The 27,524-nt window shown below is 40.2% G+C and overlaps 2 protein-coding genes across 3 annotated transcripts; one reads left to right on the plus strand and one right to left on the minus strand.

Annotated features, from left to right (window-relative positions):
• Positions 1 to 235: 235 nt before the first annotated feature.
• Positions 236 to 6,322, minus strand: LOC119744261. Of its 2 annotated transcripts, none has more exons than XM_038220120.1 (5): positions 6,255 to 6,322; positions 4,436 to 4,657; positions 2,213 to 3,510; positions 1,237 to 1,362; positions 236 to 693 (listed from the first exon to the last, which is right to left on the minus strand). In XM_038220120.1, the coding sequence occupies exons 2-5, from the start codon at positions 4,599 to 4,601 to the stop codon at positions 592 to 594; spliced, it is 1,692 nt and encodes a 563-aa protein (XP_038076048.1). In that variant the 5' UTR covers positions 4,602 to 4,657; positions 6,255 to 6,322; the 3' UTR covers positions 236 to 591. The 2 variants fall into 2 exon arrangements, with proteins under 2 accessions (XP_038076048.1, XP_038076047.1); XM_038220119.1 differs by lacking the exon at positions 6,255 to 6,322 and adding an exon at positions 6,055 to 6,168 and having other exon boundaries at positions 237 to 693.
• LOC119744260 (ribosomal oxygenase 1-like) lies at positions 6,304 to 26,575 on the plus strand. Its single transcript, XM_038220118.1, has 15 exons — positions 6,304 to 6,391; positions 8,931 to 9,156; positions 11,452 to 11,543; positions 14,757 to 14,902; positions 15,655 to 15,754; positions 15,936 to 16,049; positions 17,772 to 17,878; positions 18,440 to 18,582; positions 18,980 to 19,074; positions 19,814 to 20,002; positions 22,195 to 22,336; positions 22,981 to 23,098; positions 23,918 to 24,017; positions 24,382 to 24,471; positions 26,159 to 26,575. The coding sequence occupies exons 1-15, from the start codon at positions 6,341 to 6,343 to the stop codon at positions 26,228 to 26,230; spliced, it is 1,785 nt and encodes a 594-aa protein (XP_038076046.1). The 5' UTR covers positions 6,304 to 6,340; the 3' UTR covers positions 26,231 to 26,575.
• Positions 26,576 to 27,524: the final 949 nt, after the last annotated feature.

Raw genomic sequence — 27,524 nt, forward strand, 5'->3', positions numbered from 1 at the left:
AGACCATCCACATGCCTCGGCATTTTGAGCGTCAAGTTGCATAACGCGCATCGGCTGTGTCGTATTTCGAACACATTTCGAGCAACAAGCGCGCGTGTTTGGAACATTTTTCCACACTGCGCAATGCGTGCTTGATTGCGTAAAATACGCAGTTGCAGTTCTCCTACAGAAATGGCCGTCATTGAGCGGGCACTATTCTGCTGTGCCATCCGCAGCTTGCATCCCTCTAGCTGTTTCTAGCCGGCCAGCAATTAGTGTACACAGAGGGGTGTCTTCCAGTCCAGGAAAGGTCTGAGTTCAATGCTGCTGTTCCACCTTTTAGCTTGTATCCCTCTGTGATTACTGGCATATTGTACACAGAGGGGTGTGGTCTATTCCAGGTAAGATCTGACCTTAAATCTGCTGTTTCTTCCTCGGCTTGTATCCCTCTGTGCCTAGTGTCATAACAGTTCACAGAGGGATACCTTCTGGTCAAGGTAAGATCTGAGCTTATTTCTGCTGTTCCTTCTTTAGCTTGTGTCCCTCTGTGCCATATGTCATAAGTGTTCACAGAGGGGTAAGATGTGAGAGTTTATTTCTGCTGTTCCTTCCTCAGCTGGTATCCCTCTGTGCCATGAGGCAGGCATCCAAGATGCCCTTGCGACTCTGCTGCACATGCTGCATAGTTAGATACTCGTCAAGACTGGAATGTACCTGCATGCAGAACAAATTTTTTTAAACCAATAATCAAACCCTCATTTTGTTAATGGAGGTAGTCTTAGTGAATTGGAACAATTTTCATTTTATTATTTGAGTGCTCTTCCTTTTTTTGAAAAGGCTTTCCCTTCTATTGCATAATCCAAGGGCACAGCAAAGGCAAGTTCGCGCAACAACCATTAGTCAACCAATGGTTAGTTGGTGTCAAACAATGCCCATGCACTGTAACATTAAAGTGCGAACGACTCTAGTCGAACCTATTGTCAACCTATTAGCAGGCTTTAACCTGCTAAAAAGACGAGAACAATGAATCGCCGTTGACTAAAAAGTTGCCACTGACCACAAAGTGGCATGTGTTTACATTTGTAGTTTTAGTTTTTGAATATTCAAACCGGCAAAAAGCTATTTGAATATTCGGTTAATGATCGAATATCCGATTATTCACATATTCAAATCAAAAGTAGTCAAGCGTGCCTTGCTCCAACTGGTAGCCAACCATTGCACGCACACATTGCTCGCACGACCTTTTAAAAATCTTACATTTGAAATTATATTTGTCCCCTGGCCTGGTATCCTGGCCGTCAGACCAAGCCCGCTGTGCTGCACCTCAAGGCACCTGTCCAAAAACTTCTTGCGGAACTTTTTGAAGCTTCTCTTCTCATTGTCCTGGGATAAAAATAAAAAGGACGAAAACCAAATGAAGTAAGGCTGCAAAATATGAGCCACATTATTTGGACTGATTGGGGTTTCTGAGCTAATTTCGTTTTAATTTTAGTAATTAAACCAAGGAATCCTCACAAATACCATTAAGACAATGGAGAAATGACAAAGCAACAGTCAATCTTCAGCGTGTAGTCGTTCCTAATTGTTCCAATCGTTGAACTTAATTCTAATAATCAAAGTAATTCAACTAACGCAACTCTGGAATACCAGTTTGAAACCAATATTCACCAAGTAAAATGTAAGGACCCTTTCTTCTCTGTTTTGAGGGTTTTTTTCTTGCTACATGGTGCTAGGCATCTTTGTTGTTGCCCCCTTTGTTTCATTTCTTGATTTGTAAAATTTCTGATATTAATTTTTTAACTTTCACTTTCAATTGCACAGAGGGGCCTCGTAGCCGAGCGGTTAGAGTGTAGAGCTACGGAGTGGAAGGTTGGCGGTTCGAATCCCATTCGAACCAAAAACTGGAAATCTCTCTCTGACGACCCAACAGTAAAATGGGTACTTGATTCGTTCAGGGAAGGTAAGACGGCGAGAGGAGAGGACTGGGCCCCGCCACTCATATGCCGCGCCCAAGACACGGTGGACCTCTAACATCCCACTGCCCCTACGGCCAGTAATGGCTATGGGATCTTTACCTTTCTACCCCTTTTACCTTTTCAATTGCACAGAAGATTGCTACAGACATTCAATTGACGGTTCTAGATTTGGCCACTAAAACATTTGCGATCTAGTAGGTCATTACCCAATGTTCAAAAGACATGCAGAGCGGAACAAAAGAGGGAAAGAATTCTACCTTCTCATTTTGAGCCTTTCTGAGTGGTCGAACAGTTGCCATCAATGGAGCCTTGCCACTTGGAGTCAGTTGCAGAGGGCTCTTGCTTGCTTTCGTATCTTCCTGTTCACTACTGGTCGATTCCTTCAATTGTCTGGAAATAGTATCAACCTGAGGCAGATTCTCGGAAGTTAATTTGTTTGGTTTTTCAGATTCACATTTGGTGTCCATCTTCGCCGGCACTTTGGATGGTGGTTGTTCCAGTTCAGCACTCTCAAACTGCGAACCAGTTTTCTCATGTCTTTTTTCCTGTTCCCGATTCTCTATTTTGCCAGTTTTTGCAGGTTCACATGAGGTTTCTGTTACCATTTCGTTGCTCTGTTTCCTCTGAATGACTTCTTGTTTATTCCTCGGTAAGCGCTTTTTCCGTTTATCTGTTTTTGCAGGTGGATGACTATTCGGGCCGACGTTTAAATTTTTCTCAGATAGGTTTCGGTCATTGCTATTATCTGTGGAAACTTGTGGAATTTGTCTTGTCAAGTTTGGGATGTCTTCATTATCTGTGGATGTATCACGATCCTCTGGTCGTAGTTTGCTCCTCAGTCTTGAAGAGCTTCTACGTGTCTCTTGAAATTTCTCACTTCCCTCTTCCTGTGTTGCCAGTTCCCCTTGCAGAACATCAGTTTCTTGTCTATCTAGTAGCTCCACACTGCTTCCGGGGTTCAAATCAATTTTCTCAGACTTTCTCTCAGTTTTTTTTCTGCTATTTCGCTCGGATGGACTTGGTGACGGGTGTTTCCCTTGGTCGCTTTCGAAGGTTTCGGGATAAATGTCCGGTTTGATGAAAGGAGAACTCTTCAAATCCTGTTGCAAGTCGTGTTTGAACTGCGCACCACTGTCGCTACTATTACAGGCATTGTTCGATTCCGCGGCATCCGTACACAGCAGGCTCTGTCCACGCCTGCTTTTGCTGTTCAAGAAGCCCATGAAAGTACGGCGGAAAGCACTCGATTGGACCCTGGCCAGGACGTCCCCGTGCTCATGAGATGGCACAAAACACTCGGCCAAACACTTAGAAATATCCAGTGTTTGCAATTCCCTTGATACGTTTCTGGAGAAAACAGACATAGGGTGATTTCTTTCCAAATCTGAAAGGTTTTCTGTTGTAAGGGCAAGGGAAGACTCAGATGAGGTATGCTGTAGGCAGATGGATACAGCTTGACAAAGACTCAAATCCTCTACTTCTGTCCATAATTCGACAGACTCGGTGCGTGACCTTGATGACGTTGGCTTAACGTCCAAATCGTCTTTTCTCTGTCCTGCGGGAATATAAAACACACATACCTAATGTTTTGTATTATTGACAAATAGGTGGAAAGATTACAATAATGATGGCAGAACGAAATGCAAGTGAACGGGGACAGTCCATTATCTCTGTGGCAGGCTAGCCACAGATGGGAATGCTATGAAAAGAAAGAAGTTATAATGGGGAGGGGGGAGGGGGTTTTCAAACGGGGGATCAGACAACTCGACCGCTTGCCAACCAGACTTGGGACAACTCGACCGTTGAGACATCTCGACCGGTCGGACAACTCAACCGTCTGTGCATCAATTGGAAAGACAAGTAGCTTGTTGAGACAAGTCCTCCATTGAGACATAAGTCGACTCGCAATTTTTTTTTGTGGGTGAGGCATTGAGGGCTGGTACATTCTGTGGGCGTGAAGGGTTGCTGGGACTCGGTTGAAGTTGTATTTTTTGGTAGCTTGGTAAACGGTCGAGTTGTCCCATCCGTCGAGTTGTCTCAATGGTCGAGTTGTCCCGAGTCAAGTTGGCAAACGGTCGATTTGTCCGACATCCATCAAATGCCCCCAACCCCCTGCTCCTACCACCTATGACACAAACGCACAAGACTTCAATCACATTCCCACCGTCTGTTTTGATATTTAAATTGATCAAAGAAGGAGAAACTGCTTACGTTCACTTTCAAACAATATCAAATTGCCGGGTTGTGTGATCCAGTCAGGGATGTAGTCGAGTCTGTCACAAGTCCCTGCAAGTCCATCACAAGTCCTCCAGTCCCAATTCAACTCACAAGCTATTCAAATGAGCTTTAACAAAGGCATTCGTTTGTTCCTCCATAGTTTCTTGTCACTGGACATGTGAATGGACTTGTGACAGGACTTGTGATGGATCGACTTCTTCCCTGGATCCAGTTAGCTAATCTCTCTATTAGTATTACTCAACTGTATAATTTTCTTCTTTTGTTGGCGACACCTTCGGAGGTGTACGTGGGTACGTCACCATGACTGGAATCGTTCTGGGTAGAGACGTAAGTCCATGGGATAGCTTCATCATCTTCCTCTAGCAGTAAGTCTGATGAAAAGCGACGACGTGACAACGGACCTGACATTCTCCACTCCGTTTGATGTCCTTTATCCTCTCGGCTATTTCATTGGTAAAGAAAACCTGCAATTAACAAAGAAATATTAAATTGTTTTCAAATTATTAATCAGGCTTTTCTTATACGAAAAGCAAGTCCATAAAACCATCTCTGCTTGGTTGAGATGGAGTTAAAGTAATATAAGCAAATTAGGATTAATTTTTAGGCACATCACAAAAAGTTATTTCAATGAACATTTATAGGCCAAACAAATATTTCTGCTTCCGATTACATGGCATTTGAAAACAGGGTACACCTGTACATGTAGGTAGGAATTTTTTTGGCAATTTTTTTTGTGTATGGTAATTTGGAAGTGTCTGCGTGTAGTCAAAAGTAAAAGGAGTAGTAATTGATGATTTTCGGGTTTTTCCCTCATTTCCCCCCCCCCCCAAAAATTAATAGGTAGCTATAGGGCACGGAGGAAGCCCCTCCACCATGGGTAGAAGAACCAGAAGCAGAACTATTTTTTCGGCCTTAACATTGTTTTTCTTGAGGTCCTCCTACTGTCCTAGCTAGGCCTACATGTACTTCTTCACCTAGACCAAGGGAGTAAATTTGCTTCGACGATTGGGATGATCATTGACATCATGATGGACATTTCAATTCAGTTTCAAAATCTATGCACTTTGCAGATTAACCCCATAAATGTGGCTCACAATAACATAGGGCATGGGCTATGGCCATGGACTCCCTCCGTAGCTGCGTATGGGAAAAGTAATAAAGAAATCGAAATCAGGACTGTTTTTCACATGATATGCACTATGGAAGAGACTGACCTGGTAATAACCAGAACAAATTAATTGGTTAAAGGTGATCACTCCCAACATTGAGAATAAATCCCCCCCCCACCACCAAAACAGAAGTGTACGCCCCTTGTTGGCGAGTGCCAGCGGCCCCCAAAAATGAGGCCAACAACCAACAACATGTAAATTGCCACAGTAGTGCTCCTCTGATTACGTTTTAGACAATCTTATGAATCAGTTATTTTAGGACACCTCTATTTTGTACGAGTTCTGTTCAAAACTGACTTTTGCAGATGACTGTCCAGTACCAAAGTGACTTTTGCAGGCTAAAGAAGTCTTTTTTCTTCAGACAAACTCATGTTAGTTATAATTTTGAAAGCACTTTCAAAGAAAATGTGACTTCCCTACCTTTTTTTGCAGTTCGCCATCTTGCTTTTTAAATTTATTTTTTGTTTGTCATCGTCGTCTTTAACCCCTCATAAATCAAAACCCTGCCCTCTTTCTACAAAATCAAACCTGCTGATATTCAAGAGGTGTCATTGCCAAATGTTCAAATGTGTCAATAAATATCAGAATGTCACTTTTGAGTGTCATGATTTAGTCAGCTGTTTTGGTGAGTATTTTAACCTTATAGGAAAGGGGTCCTAAAAGTAAGGATTACCCAGTTATCATATACTGACCTCCCATATGAATTCAGACGATCGACATTTCAAAAATTCAGCACATGCACGTTTTGCACGCTTCTTTGAGAACTTACAATGTAGTCGTACTGTGTCGTGTCGTAGTCTAGTCGTAACTAAATCTGCGCGCGTTATTCGAAACTTGCGTGCAAAAATACATTTGGTATGTGCATGGTACCTGATGGCTAATCATTACTTACTTTCGGAAATGTGATGGCGAGCTGATGGGACCAGACTACTACGTATACATGGAACTTGAACATGTTGAAACTGACAGATTTTGGAGATGAGTGCTAAGAAAGTTTCAGCTTTTGCTGCATTAGGCTCAAAAATAAAGGTCTGTTTTTGTTTAAGACTTTGTTTATTAAAAGTAGGGTAATCGTTTAGTCTAGGACACCTCCATTTTTGTACTAGTATCGTTCAAAAATGACTTTTGCAAATGACTCAAATTTTCCCAATGAGTTACTTTTGCCATGTGTGCAGCTAGACTGGGAAAGATTCCCATATCTGGCCATCACTTGTCACCCTGTGCACAAACCATATGGGACTGGTCTGAAAATTTCTAAGTGTTTTCTCAGTAAAAATTCAAAATTTGTCCCTGCTGATTTGGACTTTTTAGGACATATTATCACTTTCTGATGGCTGATACTTCATTTAACATGTTTAAGGGAAATTGGGAAAAATACTGATGGCCAGATATGGGAATCTTTCCCCGGACTGATCTGAAGAAGTGAAGGCAGTGAAGCAGTGTCTTTTTTTCCCATTAATTAATGAATGAACTCTAGGTTTTTCAAATTTTGATCAGTCAGGAGGCCTAGGCCTTTTTTGGAAGAAAATGCGGAAAGAATGTTGCATCCTGACGCCATTTTTTTTTATCATTATCATCACAACAGAGGTCAGTATCATTGCAAAAATGTTGAAAAGATTAAAATTGGACTGGGAAACATTTCCAATTTTGTGAGGAAAAAAACTTGGAAGTCTTTTTGACTCTCCGTAGACTTTGTACACAACCCACAAAGTGGCGTCTGCATGAAAAAGTGGAATACAACATTCTTTCGGCAAATGCTGTTGTTACTTTTATTAGCAGTTGGAGACGTGCGAGTCACAGTTTTTCAAACGCTGTAAAAAAGTGTTGTAGTTTACCCCATACTTTCTCCCATAAACTAGCTTGAGTCCCCTCCCCTCCCGGGCTGCCCCACCCTACTCCTAGAACTATGAGGCTCACGCGGAGCCTCATACTAGTTCTAGGAGTAGCCCCACCCAAGACGTAGGGATTGTCACTTTTGAAGTGACAAAATCCCCACCCCTCGGGCAAAATTTAAGTGACAATCCCCGACCATGCCCCGACTTACATACGTGGGGCGCACTAGTGATTGCCTTTCCATTAGTACGCCAACGTTAACAATGTAATTTGAGTGACCAAAATCCCCACCCTGGGGCATGAAAAACGTGACCAAATCCCGACATTGGACCTGGGGCAGCGCGGGGTGGGAGGGGTGGGGGGAAACATTTGATACGTGCATAACATCAATTCAGCTCCAATAAGAATTTGACCTTTATAAACACTTGAGACAAAACTACGTTGTACATAGCAGATGGAAAAAGGTAGGCCTACATTTCACAACTGTAGCACTTTTCGATTGGACCAAAATTGTAACCAAATAATTGACACAACAAAGATCAAAAATTAAATAAACATTTAATGATGTATGTCAAGTCTAAAAAAAAAAAAAAATTCTAAGCCCAAAAGTGCCTGCATCCTCCTTTTTAAAAAAAAATCGGACCAGAAACTCATTTTTTAAAATTTGGCCTAATACATGAAATTCTTTAACAAATTCTTCAACCTCCATGGCTATATCATTACCAGGATATTTTTTCAAAAGGCTTTAGAAATTCTTCATTGTCTAGCTGACCCCTTTGAAATGTTTATATGGGTGTCAGACAATCCAGGCAATGGCACCACAAATTGCCAGTAATCACAGCTGGTAAAAGAAGTTGTAAGTTTCTTTTTCAGTATCAGGTCTGTTGCCCTTCACCGATACTCAGTGTGTTACCTCCCGAGTGAAAGTTGGAAAAAAATCACTCGGGTGGGACTCTAACCAACGACCTCCTGCTTTCTTCTTGCCACTCAGTTGTCTTTCACTCGGGAGGTGACACACAGAGTGTACAGTGTTTATACGTCGGTGAAGGGCAAAAACCTGATATTGATTCACATCACCCCGACGCAAATTCCATCTTATGAATAAAGATGTATTTTTATAGGCCTACTTTAATTCCAAAAATAATAATATTTTTTCTTGGAAGTTTTAAAGGGAATATACAACATTTGCAAACACTGAAAAATAAAACTACCAAGTTTTTACGAAATACCTTACTAGGATGTTGGTAAATGAAAGCATCCTGTAAAATTATGGCACCTGGTGTGAAGTCATTTTCAAGAAAATGGTAATTTTGTATACATTTTCAGCGGTGGTCGACCGACCACCGTTTGAAAAACCTAACTATTTTGCAACTACTGCTCCAAATTTACCATTTTATATTCTGTTCAAATTTTGTTTGCTATTGGTTACATGTTCATGAACGGGTGTAGGCCAGCTAGACTTGTTCCCTTACATGTACCTTACAATTTTCCGGCTTCTGGAAATTAATCCATTTTATCTTTAGTGGAGTCAGGGAACCAGACTACTTGAACATTTTTGTTTTTCTTGGATTTTCAAGCATTTTCGAACAAAAAAACTTCAAACATGTCAGTGTAAAAAAATTTGATCTGTTATACTAACCCCTCAAATATTTCATTTCTGAAAATTACAGCAAAAGCCAATGATGTACATTCCCTTTAAACTGGTGGTTACTTTTTTTAAATACTGTTTTATTAGGCGGCTGGTGGGGAGACTCGCGTTGGCAAAGTTGTCAAGAAACATGCGATGGCTGAGAAACAGAAGAAAATTGGCAAGAAGTTTCGGCAATCCCTCCGAGTCCGAAGGAAAAGCTACCAGCCAGACTCGACCGGTAACCATCAAGAGACTACCGGCAGGCGTGCGAGAGGATCGTCACTGAGCCCTGAGCTTGGCATCAAGGCAGAGGTGACGGAAACATTGCAAAGTGAGTGATGAATCCCCATGATGCCTTATTTCAGTAGTCACAGTGTTTACAGAATATGGGTACTAGCCTTCATATAGAGGCATAGCAAGGAAAGTACATGTACATTGAATTTTGACTGTCTATAATTGTTCAAAGAGTATTAAGGTTGCATTCAACGTGCTCTTAACAAAAAAAAGTTTTGTTCTATTAACCCTCCTGCTATTTAAACAGTCACAGACAGTCAAAATTCACTTCCACTCCCCCTGCTATGGGCTCCGTGCGCCAACGAAAGAGGGCGCCCTTTTACCTAGCAACGACATCCCATAGGCGGGACATTTAGCTGGTTGACGCGCACTGTTCCTTGTGTGTGACGCACGTACACCAGGGGATTTGTACTATGTACACGCAGTGGTACATGGTACGGCCGCGCGTCGCGGCAAAATTGCAGTCAGGCAAGATGGTGTCGGTCGGTCACCCCCAACTGTACTTTCTTTGCCGGTGAAGGGGTACTTGTGAATGGAGCGGATACTTTTAACAAAGGCTAGTCACCAGCAGTCAGATCATATGTCAAGCAAGCACTGTGGCAGTTAAACTGGGTCAACAGATAAAGCGTCAGTTGTGGTTACAGCTGTTTTATCACTCACCCGGAGTCAAAGCTTGGGCCAAGTTCGGGCAAGGACCATTAGTCGACTAGTGGTTGATTTGTGACGTACCTTGCGCCTGCGCACTGATAGCAACGTGCGAACGTCTCTAGTCAAACGCTGGTCAAAATGTCATCGCAAAACTTCTGGATCCTGGCTCTCTGCCAGCGTTATGAATGCGCGCAGCTATTGGTTACCAGCGAAGCAACCAACCCCAGTAGGCTGGTTCCAAATAGTCGACTAGCGTAGTCAACCATCGTCGACTAGACAGAGTTCGGGCAAACGTTAGTTAACCATTGGTCAACTATAGTCCTTGCGCGAACTTGGCCATAGCTGTATCAAGTTACTTAAACAGTCCCAGCCAGTAGATCCTGTTTATGTTGGCTGGGAATTCTCAACCATTGAAAACAGTCACCTGATTGATTTTGACTTGGCATAGGAGTGCTAATTAACCTGTTTATTGTTTAACCCTCCTATGCAAATATACACTCTGTGCGAAGTTGTCCTTTCAATCCAAATCAGTCAAGTGGATGTTCTTAACAGTTAAGAGCCCCAGCCTACATAAAGCAGGATTGACTGGCTGTGAATATTTATGTAACTTGATATAGCTATGCTTTGACTGTTGATGGGATTAAGCCAGCTGTGCCTACCACTTGCCTGCTTAGTCTGTTGACTGAATTTGACTAGTCACCTTGCTAGAAATATGATCTGTCTGTGACTGTTCAGGCAGCAGGAGAGTTAATAATTTTCAAAATTTATGTTTTATTCTAACCCCCAAAACCTGCCCTTTCCCCCCTTTTTTTGATGTCTGCAACCCTCTGAAAAAGAGAGGTTTTGTTCTCTTGGTACAAACCGATCCGATCTGCTTTACAAGCAGACTGGCTCCTGGTCCATACATTATCGATACTGATTGTGAGGCAGGAACCAGCCTACCCCGCAAGAATGGAATTATTGTCTGGCAGCCAATAATTCAAAATTGTAAAGTACTAATTCAATTCATGGGCCGATTTTTTTCAGTCACTGTTTCGTTCAAAAGTGAATTACTTTTGTATTGCTAGAAAAATAGCAATTTATAAAAGGAATCTATTTTTCAGGATGAAACTCCGAAAATTGCATGGGGAACGTAACTTTAACTGTCGGGTGTAAGGTTGGCCACACAAAAGAGATGGTGAGCTTTGCACATGTGGTGCACCTGCAAATTATTTTCTTAATTACATTTAGATGTTTCCCTCAAATGCAATGTTCAGGCTGCAGTTTCACCATATACACGTAACAGACAGCCATGTTTAGGCCCCCAAAAAGTCTCCGGTTTCTGGTATGGAGCTTGCCCAAAAAGTGGTGCGGCGACGCGGCTTTTTTTTTTTTTTACCTGATTTTTTTGCTTCAAATATCGGCTGATGACTGCAAATGGTGCCCGACTAAACTTATAGTGCAAATATATGGGAGTCCAGAGAGGCCACATAAAGCTTATTCTCGACCATAACCCAAGCTAAAAACACGTTAAAATTGTGCAGCAGCAGGATTCCAGTCAAACCAGTGAGTTTGGCGGTTTTGAGACATCATCTTTCATTGAAAAAAAAACGTTTTCATTTTGCCGACGCGCATGGCTACAGCGACGCGCGCGCATACCAGAAACCGGAGACTTAATTTTTTTGGCCTTATGTATTCCTTTTAGATGGCAGAAGGGGTATAAAGAAAAAGAACAGCAATGGAACTGCCTCTCCTCCTACCAAACGGAAGTACGTCACCAAACAGCAGCCAGTCAAGGTAAAGTTGCCAGAGTTGCTGCTGGGACTTCCTAAAAATATTCATTGGAACTCTCCTTGATCTATCAAATCTAACAGGTTTGGAGGATTTTTCAAGACATAGGAAGGTACAGTCCAGCAGCGTACAAAGAATGGCTCATTTTGAAGGATTTTGAAGGATTTAGAAAGGTTTTGAGGAAAAATGCCTTGGGAGAATGGCTTTATGGGAGGTTTTTAGTTGATCTCATTTTCCAGATGTAGCCACACAATAAAGTATTTCTTAATCAAGAAAATCCAATATGTTGAAGATTGGCTTTAAACAACTAAGTAATTAAAGTTAATTTATTTTGCTTCACTCAAATAGTAAGTTTAATTTTTTTAAAATTCAAGAGCAACATTCAATTTGAGTGAGTAAGGATGAGTGTTTGGACACGCTTGACCAAGGAATGACTCGGGTCCAAGACCGTTTTGCAAATATTTGGACATTTCAGTATACCTTTTCATTTCACAAGCACACATACACCGACTAGACTAGTTGTACTGTCTGGTATCGTCATGATTGTGAGGCAAAATTCATACTACAACGGCTTATTTTTCAACATACTTGTTGGAAAAGAAAAAACCTTGACTTAAACACTGACCCTCTCTTACGAATGCTTTCCATTATAACCATAACCATCCTGAATCCTTCTAAATCTTCTTTGCCAAAGTGGGTGAATTTGGAGGAGTACGTGACATGGCCAAAGTGTGTTACTGATTTCGTAGGATGCACTTTGTCAAGGTCTTGGGTTGGACCTTGTGTTTTTTTGGCTCAGCCATGCATAATAGTCAGGTGGCTTAGATCTAATTTTCGTCCAGATCGTGACCGACTGGTCCAAAGCACCAAACTTGGCAGATAGATTCTTATAGACCTAGAGAAGATATTTAGAAGGGGTGACACCTGAAATTCTTTTGGGAAGGGTGCCTAATTTGCATAAATCGATAATCCCTGTCGTGTAATATATTTATTCCCATATTTGGGTATATTTCTATTTTTATTTTTTTTTGAAAGTGTATTTTGGGGATTCTACTTACATATCTTTACTTAAATAACATTTTCCAAAGCATATAAGTGACTGAATAATTATGAGGACATAGTAACGATCAAAAATGGCTACTATTATGCCCTAAAATTGCGCGCATTTACCTTGTCTCCAGATACCATCAATTAGTCTTGCCAAACATCAGCATTGATGAACTTCAAATTCACCAAGTAGCTTACTGGTACAGTTACCCTATTAAAACCTTATGCAAAATCATGTGAACAATGATAACAATGTGATATTTAGCCAAGAAAACAAAAACTGGGAAAAAACGAGGTGCCTATAAATTAGGCTAACAAGAAGGTGAAGGGTTGCCTAACATGGAACACTGGAACAAGTTCAAGGAAATTCCCAAAATTATTGTTGAGAAAACGTTTTGGTGTAGACAAAATTATTGTAAACAACAATAATCTCTTTTTTAGGGGGATTTCGTTGAACTTGTTCAAGTCCCTACGTTACCCTTCCCGTACTAGCCCAATTTACGGACACCACATTTTCTCCCCTTTTTTGGTCTTTTGGGCTAAACATCAAGATTTTATCAATTTTCAATTGATTTCTAACTTAGTTTTGTTAGGGTAACTATGCCAGTAAGTTACATTGTGAATTTGAAGCTCATCAATACCCACGTTTGGCGAGACTAGTTGATGATATCTGAGGAAAAGGTAAATGCGCGTAACTTTAGGGTAAAATAGTAGCAATTTTGGTTCTTTACTATGTCCTCCTAATTATTCAGTAACTTATATGTTTTACAAAATGTTATTGAAGTAAGAATATGCAAGTAGAATCACCAAAATACACTTTTCAAAAAAATAAAAAAATAAAAATATACCCAAATATGGGAATAAATATATTACACGGCAGGGATTAACGATTTATGCAAATTAGGCACCCTTCCCAAAAGAATTTCAGGTGTCACCCCTTCTAAATATCTTCTCTAGGACTATAATAATCTATGTGCCAAGTTTGGTGCTTTGGACCAGTCGGTCACGATTCCGACCATATGCCACCTGACTATAAATATAGGCCTGGATTATGCTTGAAATCCTCCGTACTGCTCCAGGATGTCACTGGCCAAGCCTCAACATATTGACAGTCACTGCCGCAGGATTTTGCAGGATTCAGGCAGTGGTCACCCCTCCATGGACCATATTCAAGAAATAACGGAGGAATTTGCAGGATTGAGGCTATATGCTATTTTTCCATGAGGCCGATTGGAGGATTTTGCAGGATTGAGGCTACATCCTAGCAAAAAGGCCTAGGGAGTTAGGATTGAGATATATTGCTGGTTGGTGCTACTTTTCGGCTTTCACCCTAGAAATAGATAAGATATTTATAGATAGATATTTTTTCATTCAAAAGCTATTCAATATTGATTGAGACATGGAACCCAAAAAAATCAGCCCAACGTGATGCGATCAAGCTACCTGAGTTGTTTGTCGACCCTAGTCAATTTTTTTTTTTTTATTACAGATTTGAAAAGAGCTCAATCCGGGCATTATTGCTGTGAAAACCGCATGCTGATACCATCTTAAGTTTAAAACTTATTGAAATTGGAACACCAAGAGATGTGATGAAGTGATGTGATGAAGTGGCCCTATTTTGGCTTGTATCTCTAAATAAAAATTCGCGACAAACGACTTATTTAGCTTGATGGCTTCACAAATGTTGAATTATGTCCAGTCTAATAATAATTAAGTTCTTGATAGGTAGACTTGTTCCGGCCTCCTTATTACAATCAATAATGTAGGGATCAGGAACCAGTCTAAACACAGGGCAGATCCGTTTGTGCATGATAGTATCTCTAAATAAAAGCCTTGTTCCTGAGGGTCGCAGATGCTAAGATTTAATAAAAGTTGTTCTTCTTACACCCTAACTCCTTAGCATACTTTACTAGGAACCGTACCCATTCTGGCAAATTCCAACACCCACATGGAAAACCCAATGTAAAATACCATCTGTTTAGGGGTACTGTACCTATCCTAACAGATTTCAACAAAACCTGCTGTTGGGCTTTGATGGGTTGAGTGCGGTTAGGGTTAAAATAAAAAGCATGCAAGTTGGACATTTTGTCTGGAGAAAAACATTAAATCTTTTAAGTACATGGACAGTACATCTTTGATGCATCTAAAATCAAACAATTTTTTTCATTCTAGACTGACATTCGCTATCACGAGGAACCAGGAACATCAGTGACGATGCTCCTGCAGGAACTGCCCGCCCCAGGCACAGACAGCGCTGTGGAAGCCGAGAAGTTGTTCCAGTGGCTCATCAACCCAGTCACACCGGAGGATTTCTTCAGGTCAGAAAAAAGACAAGGCATTAAATTATCACGCGAAAGTCTTTAGGCGTATTCGAAAGCATTTTGCGTCTTAATTTTGGGGTTTATTTCCCCCTTTGTTGCCATCCTTTGCCTCATCAATTTGTTTTCCTACTCCCCAATTCTCACCTTCTTTTACCCTCCTTCTTTTTCCTAGTAACACTCAAACACTCCTTTCCCCTTGTATATCCCCCCCCCCACACCTGCGTCCCTTACCCATCAACGCACTCCTTGTTCTCTCTTCTACTCCATTCCCTTTGATCTTCACCAACACTGGGGCCAATCTCACAGCCCTGCTAAGCACTAAAATTTGCTTAGCGCAAAAAAAGTCTGGCTTATAAAAGCAGGTTACCAGCCAAAACGCCATGTGATGTATAATGCTCGTGATTAGTATTCAGCTGTTGTTTGCTTAGCTTGAAAATCACATGGAGTATTGGCTGGTAACCTGATTTTATAAGCCAGACTTTTTTGTGCTAAGCAAATTTTGTGTGCTTAGCAGCACCATGAAATTGGGTTTATTCCCCTAATTTGTGTGTTTCTCCTCCCAAACCTGCGTGCTTGTGAGTCCCTACATGTTTGTTTCTTGTACCTCTGTCATTTTGCCTGTGAGGAAGATGTTGTTTAGATCAGAATATCAGCCCGTCTTAATGTTTTGTATTTCAAATTATGATTTATTTGAATTGGTAAAGACATATTCATGTTTGTGTCCCTGTTTTTGGTTTGTCTGTCCCCAGTGGTCTATGGGAGAAGAAGCCATTGTTACTGAAGAGACACATGCCGGACTACAACTCTGACCTTTTCAGCTCTCAAGAACTCCACAACATCCTGCGAGAGGTTGGTCAATATCAAAAACATTTTCCAGAAGTTTGAGTCTCATGCATGATATTGGAATGCTAAATATTTTGGCTTTTCACAATTAACCCTTCCTTCTTGTCGGTTAAACGTTGACCAGTTAGATTACCGCTTTTGGTATAATTGTCTTACAAGCTTTTTTGTTTTTTCGTGTGGGTTTCAGAATGACCTCCAATTCACCACCAACATCGATGTGACGACCTACACCGATGGCAAGAGGGAGACCCATAACCCTGTCGGTAGAGCTCATGCACCTGTGGTTTGGGACTTCTATAAGGTTTGCAGTTTGGGAAATCACCTACTTTTCAGTCCGATAATTCTGATATGTTTTGACTTTTCAAAAAATTAGAGCATGACACACAGAAAGTCATTACAAATTTCAATTGACGAATTTTGACTTTTCAAAAAGTTAGAGCATGACACACAGAAAGTCATTGCAAATTTCAACGGATATGGGCTCTGTGCACAAGTACCCCCTCAATGGTTGCAAAAGAGAGAGTTGGGGGACCACTGGGAGGGACATTCGAATGCATTGTTTGCAACACCTGATGCTCTCACGGAGACTCTATGGGCTCTGTGCGCCAACAAAAGAGGGTGCCTTTTTGCCACTTTTGAGATCTCTTTGGACGGGACACCGAGCGTGTGCGTACTGGTTTGCGCTCAAAGTATGCATGACCTCCTGAATGTGCCAAAGCTATCAGCCACAGCATCTTTGTGTGGCGTCTGCGCGCGAATGCGTTCAAATCAAACTTGCAATGTTCTCCTAGACTAATCCCCGCCCCCAACAACTTTGGATCATTTGAATTACGCAGTGGATGAACCGGAAACCAGTCTAGGTCTCCCTCAACTTTCCTGTTCCGGCATTGAAGGCGTACTTGTGCACAAGGCCGGAGCGGATGAACTGGACGTGTATGTTCAAAATAGCATTAGTTATGCGTAATTCTTCACAGCACACGGGCAGGATGAAGTGTTTCCCTCCCTCTGGGGCGTAGGGCTGTCCGTTTTTGAATAATTGAATACTTGATTATTCGGAACGGCGTTTCACCAAATATTTGATTATGTAAAACTCTCTGATCTAGTTTTACACACGCCAGCTGTAACTGCATGCCACGCCGGTCAAAATTTGCATGCAATTTGGCGATTTATACTATGGACGGCTGTAGTGTTTTAAAGTAGGTATTTTATAAATGTAAAGGGTTTTAACCTGCTTAAAGGGAATGTACATCATTGGCTTTTGCTTTAATTTTCAGAAATGAACTATTTGAGGGGTTAGTATAATAGATCAAATATTGTTTAAGTGACATGTTTGAAGTTTTGTGTTCGAAAATGCTTGAAAAACCGCGGAAAACAAAAATTGTTTAAGTATTCTGGTTCCCTGACTCCACTAAAGATAAAATGGATCAATTTATAGATGTCGGAAAATTGTAAGGTAAGGGAACCAGTCTAGCTGGCCTGCACCCGTTCATGAACATGTAACCAATAGCAAACAAAATTTGGACTGAAAAAAATTGTAAATTTGGAGCAGTAGTTCAAAAATAGTTAGGTTTTTCCAACGGTGGTCGGCCGACCACCGTTGGAAATGTATACAAAAATACCATTTTCTTGAAAATGACTTGACACCAGGTGCCGTAATTTTACAGGATGCTTTAGACTGTCATTTACCAACATCCTAGTAAGGTATTTCGTAAAAACTTGGTAGTTTTATTTTTTGATGTTTGCAAATGTTGTATATTCCCTTTAAAGGATGGGAACAGAGAACCACCGTTGACAAAAAAACGTGACATCTGACAATAAAGCACCTCAAGTTTAGAATTAAAATAACATCACAGTCGTGTGTGCTCGTGCAAAGTGTTTTTTCCCCGAATATTCAAGCCTGCAAATTTATTTTTGGTATATTCGGGACAGCCCTACAGGGGCTCTCGATTGCACAATTTCTTTGCTGGGATGGCCAATGAGAAGGACTGCCATAACCGTATACGTTATTTTTTATTGTTCACAGACTGGTTGCTCAGTACGGTTTCTCAATCCACAGTCATATTCCGATGCAGTGTGGAAGTTCAACTCCATGCTTCAGGAATACTTTGGAAGCTTCGTTGGGGCGAACATGTAAGAATTTTCCGTGTCTCATCTTCAAAAAAATTGATTGGTTTTAATAGACCCTTCCTGTTTATCAATCAAACACTGACCATTGACCAATGAGATCACAAGTCTTGGTCAGCTGACCACAGTATAGCTCAGTCAAAGTTTGCGACAAGCATTGTGAGAGATGTGCACAAACAAAAGGTGGGCGGGGCTTATGGCTGAAATCTGGATCAGAGCATTGGTTGATTTCTTGGGCTCCTTCCATTGTGGGGGAGTGTGGCCTAGTGGTTAGGGTTCGTGACTTATGGTCAGAGGGTCAGGGGTTCAAATCCAGCTGCTTGCCATATGTTGTGTCCTTGGGCAAGCCACTTCACCCCCACTTGCATCTCTCCACCCAGGAGTATAAATGGGTACTGGCATTAGCTGGGGAGTAACCCTCTGATGGACTGACATCCCATGTTTACAAAAATAAGTCGGTGAAGGGAAAAACCCACTATTGAATGTACATTACCTGACACAAATTCCACCTTATGAATACTCTTTGTTTATTTCATTCTTCAAATCTCATTATACTTTTGATAACAGATACTTGACCCCGGCTGGCTCCCAAGGCTTTGCTCCCCATTATGATGACATTGAGGCCTTCGTCTTGCAGCTGGAAGGCAAGAAACACTGGAGATTGTACAGCCCAAAGAACTCCAAAGAAGTCTTGCCCAGATTCTCAAGTGGTAAGCTTGCAGAGAAAATTGTAAAGAAAACACCAGGGTCCAAAAGCTGAAAATTCGTTTAGCAAATTTACGTGCTTAGCAAAAATCAGCCGGGAACCAGTGACAAGCAGTAGACATCTCATGACATTTTGGCTGGTGATCTGTTTTTGCTAAGCGAATATTTTCTCTGCTTAGGAAATTTTGATGCTTAGCAGCTCTTAGCTTGGACTGTAATTGAATAAGTTGCACCTCAAGGGCGGTTAGTACATGGAACCAGGGATTGCTTTTAAGCACGGATGGAATGTTCCATTCCACTTGGCTTCACCTCGTGGAATGGAACATTCCATCTGCCACCGCATGTAATTATTCTTACCATTGCACTCATAAGCTTTCCTTGTGGCATTTGCTTCCTGACCAGCTAACTTTACCCAAGAGGAGATCGGTGAGCCAATATTTGACACCGTCCTGGAGCCTGGTGATCTGCTGTATTTCCCAAGAGGGACAATTCACCAGGTGAGTCAACTTGTATATATCAATCCTGGTTTATGTAGGAAGGGAGCTCTTATCAGTTAAACACAGTCACTTTTGACTGCCGGGATGGCTTTGTTGAAGTTGCCAGCCAGAGAGGGAGGGTGAAATTAATTTTCAGCTGCCAGGAATTTGCGCAAAGCTGTACCGTCTTCACATCGGTTTTGATGGATGTATGGCAGCAATGGCATTTATATGTCATATCTCCCTATTTAAAATCGATAATATTATTAATATCCCCAATACTTGATATGTCAATATTTATGTTCAAGCGGCGCCAGTCAGCTATTCAGAAGCCATAAACCCATACGAGCCTTGCAGCCAGGGACTTGATCATGCCCAAAGTCACAATGTGGACTTGTGAAATAGCAGACATGGAAAATGGGGATCACTCAGAGAGGATACGGCTTTTTATTACAAATGTTCAAATGAACCATTGACTTATTGGGGAACCACCAACATAAGGCTGGACAGCTCAGTTGGTAGAGCACCGGAACAATTATCCGGAGGTCGCAGGTTCAAGCCCCACTCCAGTCAATTTCTTTGTTCAACTTTTCAGAATATTGTTATAATTCACCCAGTCAGTTTCCCTTTGTGTTTCATTTGAAAAATCAAATATTTCTAAGAGCATGGGAAGAGTAAGAAGATTTTTATTCAAGCCTTTTGTGAGTGGCAGAGTGTCAGTCCTGTTCACATGGTGTAAGAATTTGATATCTCTATGCAGGCAACCACACCAAAAGACAGCCATTCCCTGCACATGACGTTGTCGACGTGCCAGCGCAACACGTGGGGGGATCTGCTGGAGAAACTCCTGCCCCAGACGCTGCAGGCTGCACTGAGTAATGACCCTGAGCTACGACAGTCACTCCCTAGGGATTACATGCAGTATACAGGCATTGCCAACTCGGAATCGGTGAGAGGTCGCTTGTTGTCAGAAAAATTTAGGCAGATGTTGTAAAAGTCATTTTTGGAGTAAAATACTTTTACTCCAAAAATAGATATTTTGTTTGGTTTTTGGGATAATAATAATGGCAAATTTTTTGATTTTTTTTTTTTTTTTTTTTTTTTTTTAAATGTATTTTAACAGTGTAATTCCATTCATTGTTCAACTACCGAAAAAATACTCTCTATAACAATTCAACACTCCACCTCTGTAAGTTTGTGCAATAAGGTTTGTGTCCTGTGTATTTTGTCTGTACTCCCTATTATTTTTTTAACTCATTGCATGTTTTGTCTTTGGCAACCTTTTTAGTTCTTGTGAACATGTGTAATATTTTTGAAATTGTACAATACTCTGTCCATGTTTAATCTATATTAATTTCTTTTTAATGAAGCTGAACTTTTTATTGTTAACTTTTTTTACTCATTGTGAGTTCAATGCAATTTTGCCTCTGGCAACCAAGTTGATTTTTTTTAATAAACCAAGAATAATAATAATAATAATAATTATTATTCTTTCACAAGATTAGAAAAAAAAAAATCTAAAATATTTTTTCAAAAAGTGCACAGCTATTCCAAAATTGGAACTCAACCCAACCAAATTATTCAGAGATAGTTTTGAGAAATAGGCATATTTCTCTTGATAAATCTTGCAAAACAGAAAGCGTTAGGAATGGTCTACATTTTTACTCACATATTACATGCATTTGCATACACAAGGATGTTAAAAAGTAGATATTTCAAACTGAAAGGACTGGTATGCTTAATGAAAAACTAAGAATTCAAAAACTGTCCGAAAGACTAATTTCATAAAATCAGTTCACAATTGTTTTCTTCGAATCATCAATGCGGTGTATTTGTTATTATTTAAAAAACACACAAAATGTCAACTGGTACATTTTTTTTCAAGGTCAATAAAACTTGAAATGCTCATTTCAGGAAAACACTTTACAAGACTCGTGATACTTTTTCACATAATAAGGCCATAAATTTATGATTCAACTTAATTTGGAATGGCAAAATCAGGTTAAAGGCATGGTCGAAAGAACTACTGTTTTGGACACCATTCAGGGCATATATAGGATCATTTGCATTTATCCCAAAACTAACCTAGTAAACCTACAAAATTATAATCAAAAAGCTACTTGGATTAAAGATCGTACTGGTACGAAACACCCCGTGAAATTATTCCGTCTGGCTCGCTGTCATTTAGACGAAATCAAGAAATGTAGGTGATTTCCAACGATCAGTCAGTGGACTGATTTTTGGAAATGAAGAGTGCTATTGATGAAATTGTGTTTCGTGATCAAAAGGTGGTGCTTTCACTATTTTTTTCTCGAAATGTGTAATATCCACTGAGCTGAAACTTCAATTGATTAGGTTTTGATAATTCTTCTTTGTATTTTGAGTGGTGTTATTACTGGAAACAAACAAAGTGCATGAAGAGCAAATGATCCTAAATGCCTTTAAAAAGAAGCCCCACGAGGAAGTTTGCCTTTTTTATCAATAGAAACACTTCACACACAATAGGTTTGGTACATTGGTTCATTTCACATCTTCCGGTACTTTGACCAAGGTTCCAATCCAACTGGATGCATCATGTAGATTACTTTTTCAATTCAAAACCTGGTTATAGACTATTCCAGCGATTGCCAGTAATGAGGTGGCACTACGTTTAAGTACATGCATGTAGTGCGCATTCTTAAAATGAGGCTTGGGTTTGATGTAAAAAATCATTTCGATTGAAGTTGCACATGTGCACACGTACCATTCGCTCACATGGTGCCACTACAATAATGGCAACTTCTTTTCTTTGTTGGATTAGTCTTTATTTATGTATCATGCTTCTGGGCAATTCCACGGTTACTCACGTTACATTTTTGATGTACTTTTGAGTTTCCTTGGGCTGTAATTACCTTACTAAAAAGGTTTAACAACTGTTATCCCCATGGTAGATAGAGTAGACCGAGACCTACCTAAGGACCAAAGATGACATCCAGAAAAATGTGTTATGCATGATAAACAAGACGCACAAAATCGGTTACTCATGTTACGAAAATGTAACGTGAGTAACCGTGGAATTGCCCTTCTGTTCATTGCAGAATGATTTCTCGCTGTCAGATTTATTATTATTTATTATTGGTCATCTTTTTTTTTTGTCCTCAGACTGACCCTCGGAGAATAGCCTTTCTCAAGAAGGTTGGTGAGATGATGATAAAGCTAGCCCAATATGCAGCAATGGACGACGCCGCTGACCAGATGGCTAAGGGAGCCATGCACGACAGTCTGCCGCCAAAACTGACCCAAGGTTCTTAACTACAATATTATATTGTTTCCAAGACCAAAATTAATTGTTTAGAATAATAGACACAATAATAACATAGATTAACTCTTGTCGGCACGATAACTTGAGAAATCCTTTACTTAGGAACTTGAAATTGGGTTTGTGGGTTGTTCTTGATAGTCTTAAGAAGCCTATCGATTTTGGGGCCGACAGGTCAAAAGTCAAGGTCAGTATTGCTAAAACAAAAGAAATCTTGTCAACGCCATAACTTGAGAAATACTTTACTTAAGAACTTGAAATTGGGTTTGTGGGTTATTCCTGATAGTCTTAAGAAGACTGATGCTTTTGGGGCCGACAGGTCAAAGGTCAAGGACAATATTGCTAAAACAATGGAAATATTGTCAGCATGAATGTTTCAAAAATACTTTAGTGAGGAACTTCAAATTTGGTTTGTGGGTTGCTCTTGGTAGTCTTATCAAGCCTTTTGACTTTCGGACTGACAGGTCAAAGGTCAATGTCACTATTGCTAAAATAATAGAAATCTTCCGTTTTGGTTAGGGAAACTGACTTTATAAAAAACTGCCAGCATGCCAGGGGGATTGCGCAAGTCTCACTTGCAGTATTTTTAATCTTCGAATATTGTCTAATGTTATTTTCTGCTGAACTAGATGAGCATGCATGCAGCATATTTGGCAACGGACCTGTGTGCAACAACGGGAGCGTGTCAAATGAAGTAGAAATAGATGAGGACACACAGATCCGAATAGTGCGACGGGGAGTGGTCAGGTAAGATTTCTGCTGAATTTGTCTGATCTTCAAAATAAAAAAAAAGATGATATCACTGCAATATATTAAAGAGGTTGTGGAATGCTCCAAGACATTTCCGTCGTTCTTCAGGTATATGTAGCCTAAGGTGTGATGAAATAAAAAAGACTATTGTTTCTGTCATAAAATGAGTACAAAAGGTACTTTTGAGAGCTGTTTTTCAAGTCCTGTCATGCCTGTTTCGACCCGAACGTGCAATTTGTGTAAAAGTCGTCGTTGCGGGCAGCAAACAAAACACAGTAAATCGTGACGTAATAAACAGGACTCTCGATGCAGAGTAGCATAAACGAGTCCTGTTTATTACGTCACAATTTACTGTGTTTTGTTTGCTGCCCGCAACGACGACTTTTACACAAATTGCACGTTCGGGTCGAAACAGGACCTGAAAAATAGCTCTCAAAAGTACCTTTTGTACTCATTTCATGACAGAAACAATAGTCGTTTTTATTTCATCACACCTTAGGCTACATATACCCAAAAAATGACGGAAATGTTTTCGAGCATTCCACAACCTCTTTAACTAAATCTTTACTGTGTTTTAGGAACTGACATGTTTCACATCATTTTTAATGAATTTCTATACAAAAAAAGAAATTTCAGTCAGAGCTGGGGGGGGGGGGGGGTGTTTCCGACCCCCCAAAACCCCCCTCTGGATCCACGCCTGGAGCATTACTTAGCATATAGGAATTGATACGAAGAATCAATTTCAAGTGAACGTGGCATCCAGTTGAAATACAAAATTTTCATTTTTTTGGGTCTGATTTTGTTGTATGAATCCAGACTGATTGTCGAAGATGACCAAGTCCGTGTTTACCACACATTGGAGAACTCACGAGTGTATCACAGCAAGGAGCCACAGTTTGTTGAAATACCTGCGGAGGTGAGATAATCTCATAAATCCTAACCCTGGAATTACTATCAAACTTGGCGTTGATTTATTACAATTTGTTTGTAATTGAAAAGATAGAAGAAGATATGTCTTTGCTGCTTGGTTCATATTTGTAAAATGTTCATTTGTCATTTTTGTCACAGAGTTGTTAAGGTTAAAGAGGATGAGTTGCGTTGATCTATAATTAAATATCTTCACTCCTCTTCTGGTTATTTGATGAAATAAAATTCAGGTTTTTTTTTTTTTTTTTTTTTTTTACCTGGCCAGATTTTGCTCCCCCCCCCCGGATCCGTCCTTGTTTATGGGTTCCAAAATAATGGCAATTGTTTCACCTGAAATGCCTTTTTGTTTTCAGGCTGCCTCAGCTGTGGAGTTCCTGCTGCACACCTACCCTGCCTTTACGACTGTCGGCAGTCTGCCGTTAGTTGACGACTGGAAAGACAAGGTAGGACTTGTGAAGTCTCTTGCAACTATTTAGCAATCTCTACCATTGAAAGGCTCTCCCCATGTTATTGTTGGCTGTGTTCGCGTGGATTACTCTTGGTACTCTCTATAAGTAAAACTGTTGCATGCATTGGGCATTCAGGTCAAGTCGCTCGAATGGTTAATGTTGTTGTTATAAGCCAGGCATGGCACAGCTGCTGCAATAAGCAGACGGCAAGTTTTCATTTCAGAATTTAGCTGTAATATGGAAATGCATATATGATGTTTCACATTTTGTCTTATCTGTCACATTTTGACAATAATTCATACAAAAGTGAATTTCAGAATCAAATATTGATGAGAAAAGGATATTAAATTTGGAAAAGTGAGCAATTTAAACTCTTGTTTTGAACTGCTATCTTGAACTGTTATTTTTTTAGCAATGCACATGTTACTCAATGTTGACTTAAGACATTGAAAGGAAAAAGCTGATCAAGTTTAGTCATGGAATAACTGGTTTCCAAATGTCCATATATTTTCAGCCAAAAACTAATTAAGGCGGATCTTTTTGTGCATTAAAGGCGCAAAAGCTGCATTAAAGGCGCAAAAGCAACAAAATATGAATTTGTTTTTTGTTTTGAGTTGCAGATGCTCAAAATAGAAAGAAAATTTAGGTTTTTTCCTGTTTAAATAAAACCTTCAAATTCATATCTGTTGGGAGAAAAACTTTGCAAACTTTAGTATTTTTTACCACAATACCAGATAGGGTGGGATGGACTATTTTTAGGTTGTTCAAATTTTAAATGTGCTTCAAATCTTTCTCATGCCATTGCATATAAAAACAAACGACATAATTGAAAAACTTACACCGGGACGTTGAGATTTCATAAAACAGTACTGTGTTTTATTGGCATTTCTTTGTATATTTTGGAGATGTGAGAACTACAAGTTCAATTTTGGACGCAGCATTATCACTAAAAGCTAAACAACATAAACACTTAAAAAAAAAAAAAAACCACTTAAAAGACAATAAGTCTCAAGCAAGGTTATACAGCACTTTCTTGAAAATAACAAAACAATTCACCATTAATATTGCACTTAAAGAAATAGTCTTCACATAGAGGGGCAACACAAATCTTAGAATTTTGGGGAGTCAGGTTGGCATAGCGGTACTTTCCTCGCCTTCCACTGCTGTGACCCGGGTTCGATTCCTGCCTGGGCCAATACGTGGATTGGGCTTTGGTACTGGATTCCGTGGGTTTTCCGCAGAATATTCCTCTGAGGTTTTCCTCCCACGTCTCAAACTGTAATTTCTTCACATTGTCTTCTCTTTACTGGGCCCCATGGGAGACCAATGGATTCCACTGTATGGGCTACCCAGTTAAAATAAGAATTAAATTAAAAATATGATAATAATATTAAAAACTAGAGATACTAGACATATAAATTTGCTAAGCACAGAAACCATATGCTTAGCAGCACTAGGTTACCAGCCAAACCTGCCTGCCTTGTACATGGCTTGTGACTGGTTCCCCGGTGATTCCTGCTTAGCCCATAATTATGCTTAGCGGAATGTGGCAAAGAAAGTATGAAGTCGGCAAGTAGGCCCAAAACAATCTAGGTAGGTCGTTTTACCGTAAACACACAATTTATTTGTGCACAGGTTGTTAATATAAGACTTCAATTTTGATTTTTCTTTTCTTTTTCAGCAAGTGGAATTGGCGCAGGTTTTTTACGAGAAAGGCATAGTGGTCACCGAGAAGCCCTTACAGCCTGTTTGACTGAACACGCCAGCAACTGATACCTGTGAATCGTAACTTGTCATTTCATTTTTAAATTGAACTAAGCTAAGCTTTTCTGTAAACTTCAGGTATCAATTTCTGATACATATTGTGTAGTAGTCGGTCTCTGGTCAGTGCGCGTCGGTTTTAATCATGCTCTTTAATTTTTTTTCTTCAAATTTTCTGCGGTAGCTACAATAGCACCCTCTATTGCCGCACCACCTCAAATTTTCATGGACAGCTCGACCTGGGGAAGGGTACAAAGGCAAATGGAGGGCACCAAGGCAAATGATGGAGGACACTAAGGAATATGAGGACACAAACAAGCAAAATAGTGCCCACCTTGTCTGTACAATCTAAGCTTGAAAAAAAAACCTGCATCGCCACATCCATTCCGGAACTTTGGTTTGACCAGAGACTGACTTTTTTTTTTGCCTTTTCATTTTCTTTTAAGCCCTTACAGCCTGTTCGACCGAACACACTAGCAAGTGATAGCTATGAATCATAACTTGTCATTTCATTTTTAAATTGACATAAGCTAGGAAGAAAACGCTTTAGTATTTTTCTGGAAAATTCAGCTATCATCATTTGCTTTCAAAATATCTCGGTAGTTTTGTAGGCAGTTATGCTAATATCATGATGCAGCTCTTAATGGAATTACGCGGTTTCAGGTTAAGAATTTTGTGACAATTGATTTTTTTTCTGGGCCCAATTTCATGGCTATGCTTACCTTAAGTGAAAAATAGATTGCGTACGGTTAGCGTATTTTGGCTTGTGTTCTTGCGTACACCCCTGTAACTAAGCATTCTGTACAAGCATTACATTCACTGTGTGGACTTCCGAACAAAAGATGTCCACATAAACCAGGTAGCAGCCACGTGTGGACTTGCCCACGTCCACACAGTGTTTCCCCCCTCTCTGGAAAACAGGTTTAGAGGCATTTTGGGGTTAGGTTTATCCGTGGCAAAATGAAGAGAAACACTTAAGGGAATCATAGGAAAAAAAAATGAGTTGAAAGAGGTTTCACAGTGTGAGTAAAATGAGTTCTTGTCACAGGTTTTTCACGAAAACAAAGGAATGTCCACACTAGGTATGTAACGTAAAACACAAGTGTGCTCACGTGGTTTGCTCAGAATTTCTTGGCTAGCGCTGTAAGCACAGAATTGTGATCGTAAGCGCAGAACTCTGTGGTTAGCAGAGCCACAAAATTGTGCCCGGCTCTGAAGCCACAAAATAATATCCTAACTTGCCTTTCATGTGTGATAATCTTTTCAGACAGTTCATGTCCACAACT

This window comes from Patiria miniata, unplaced genomic scaffold, assembly GCF_015706575.1.
Source record: "Patiria miniata isolate m_02_andy unplaced genomic scaffold, ASM1570657v1 HiC_scaffold_7, whole genome shotgun sequence".
Classification (NCBI taxonomy): domain Eukaryota; kingdom Metazoa; phylum Echinodermata; class Asteroidea; order Valvatida; family Asterinidae; genus Patiria; species Patiria miniata.

Bases quoted from the DNA above. Each gene is read 5' to 3' on its own strand.
- LOC119744260 (XM_038220118.1), top strand. From the start codon at position 6,341: ATGAGTGCTAAGAAAGTTTCAGCTTTTGCTGCATTAGGCTCAAAAATA. The intron at 16,050-17,771 runs GTTTGCAGTTTG...TATTGTTCACAG, and splicing joins TGGTTTGGGACTTCTATAAG to ACTGGTTGCTCAGTACGGTT. The intron at 23,099-23,917 runs GTAAGATTTCTG...GTATGAATCCAG, and splicing joins GTGCGACGGGGAGTGGTCAG to ACTGATTGTCGAAGATGACC.
- LOC119744261 (XM_038220120.1), bottom strand. From the start codon at position 4,601: ATGTCAGGTCCGTTGTCACGTCGTCGCTTTTCATCAGACTTACTGCTA. The intron at 3,511-4,435 runs GTTGAGTAATAC...ATATTCCCGCAG, and splicing joins CAAAAGAAGAAAATTATACA to GACAGAGAAAAGACGATTTG. The intron at 694-1,236 runs GTAAGATTTTTA...TTCTGCATGCAG, and splicing joins GGACAAATATAATTTCAAAT to GTACATTCCAGTCTTGACGA.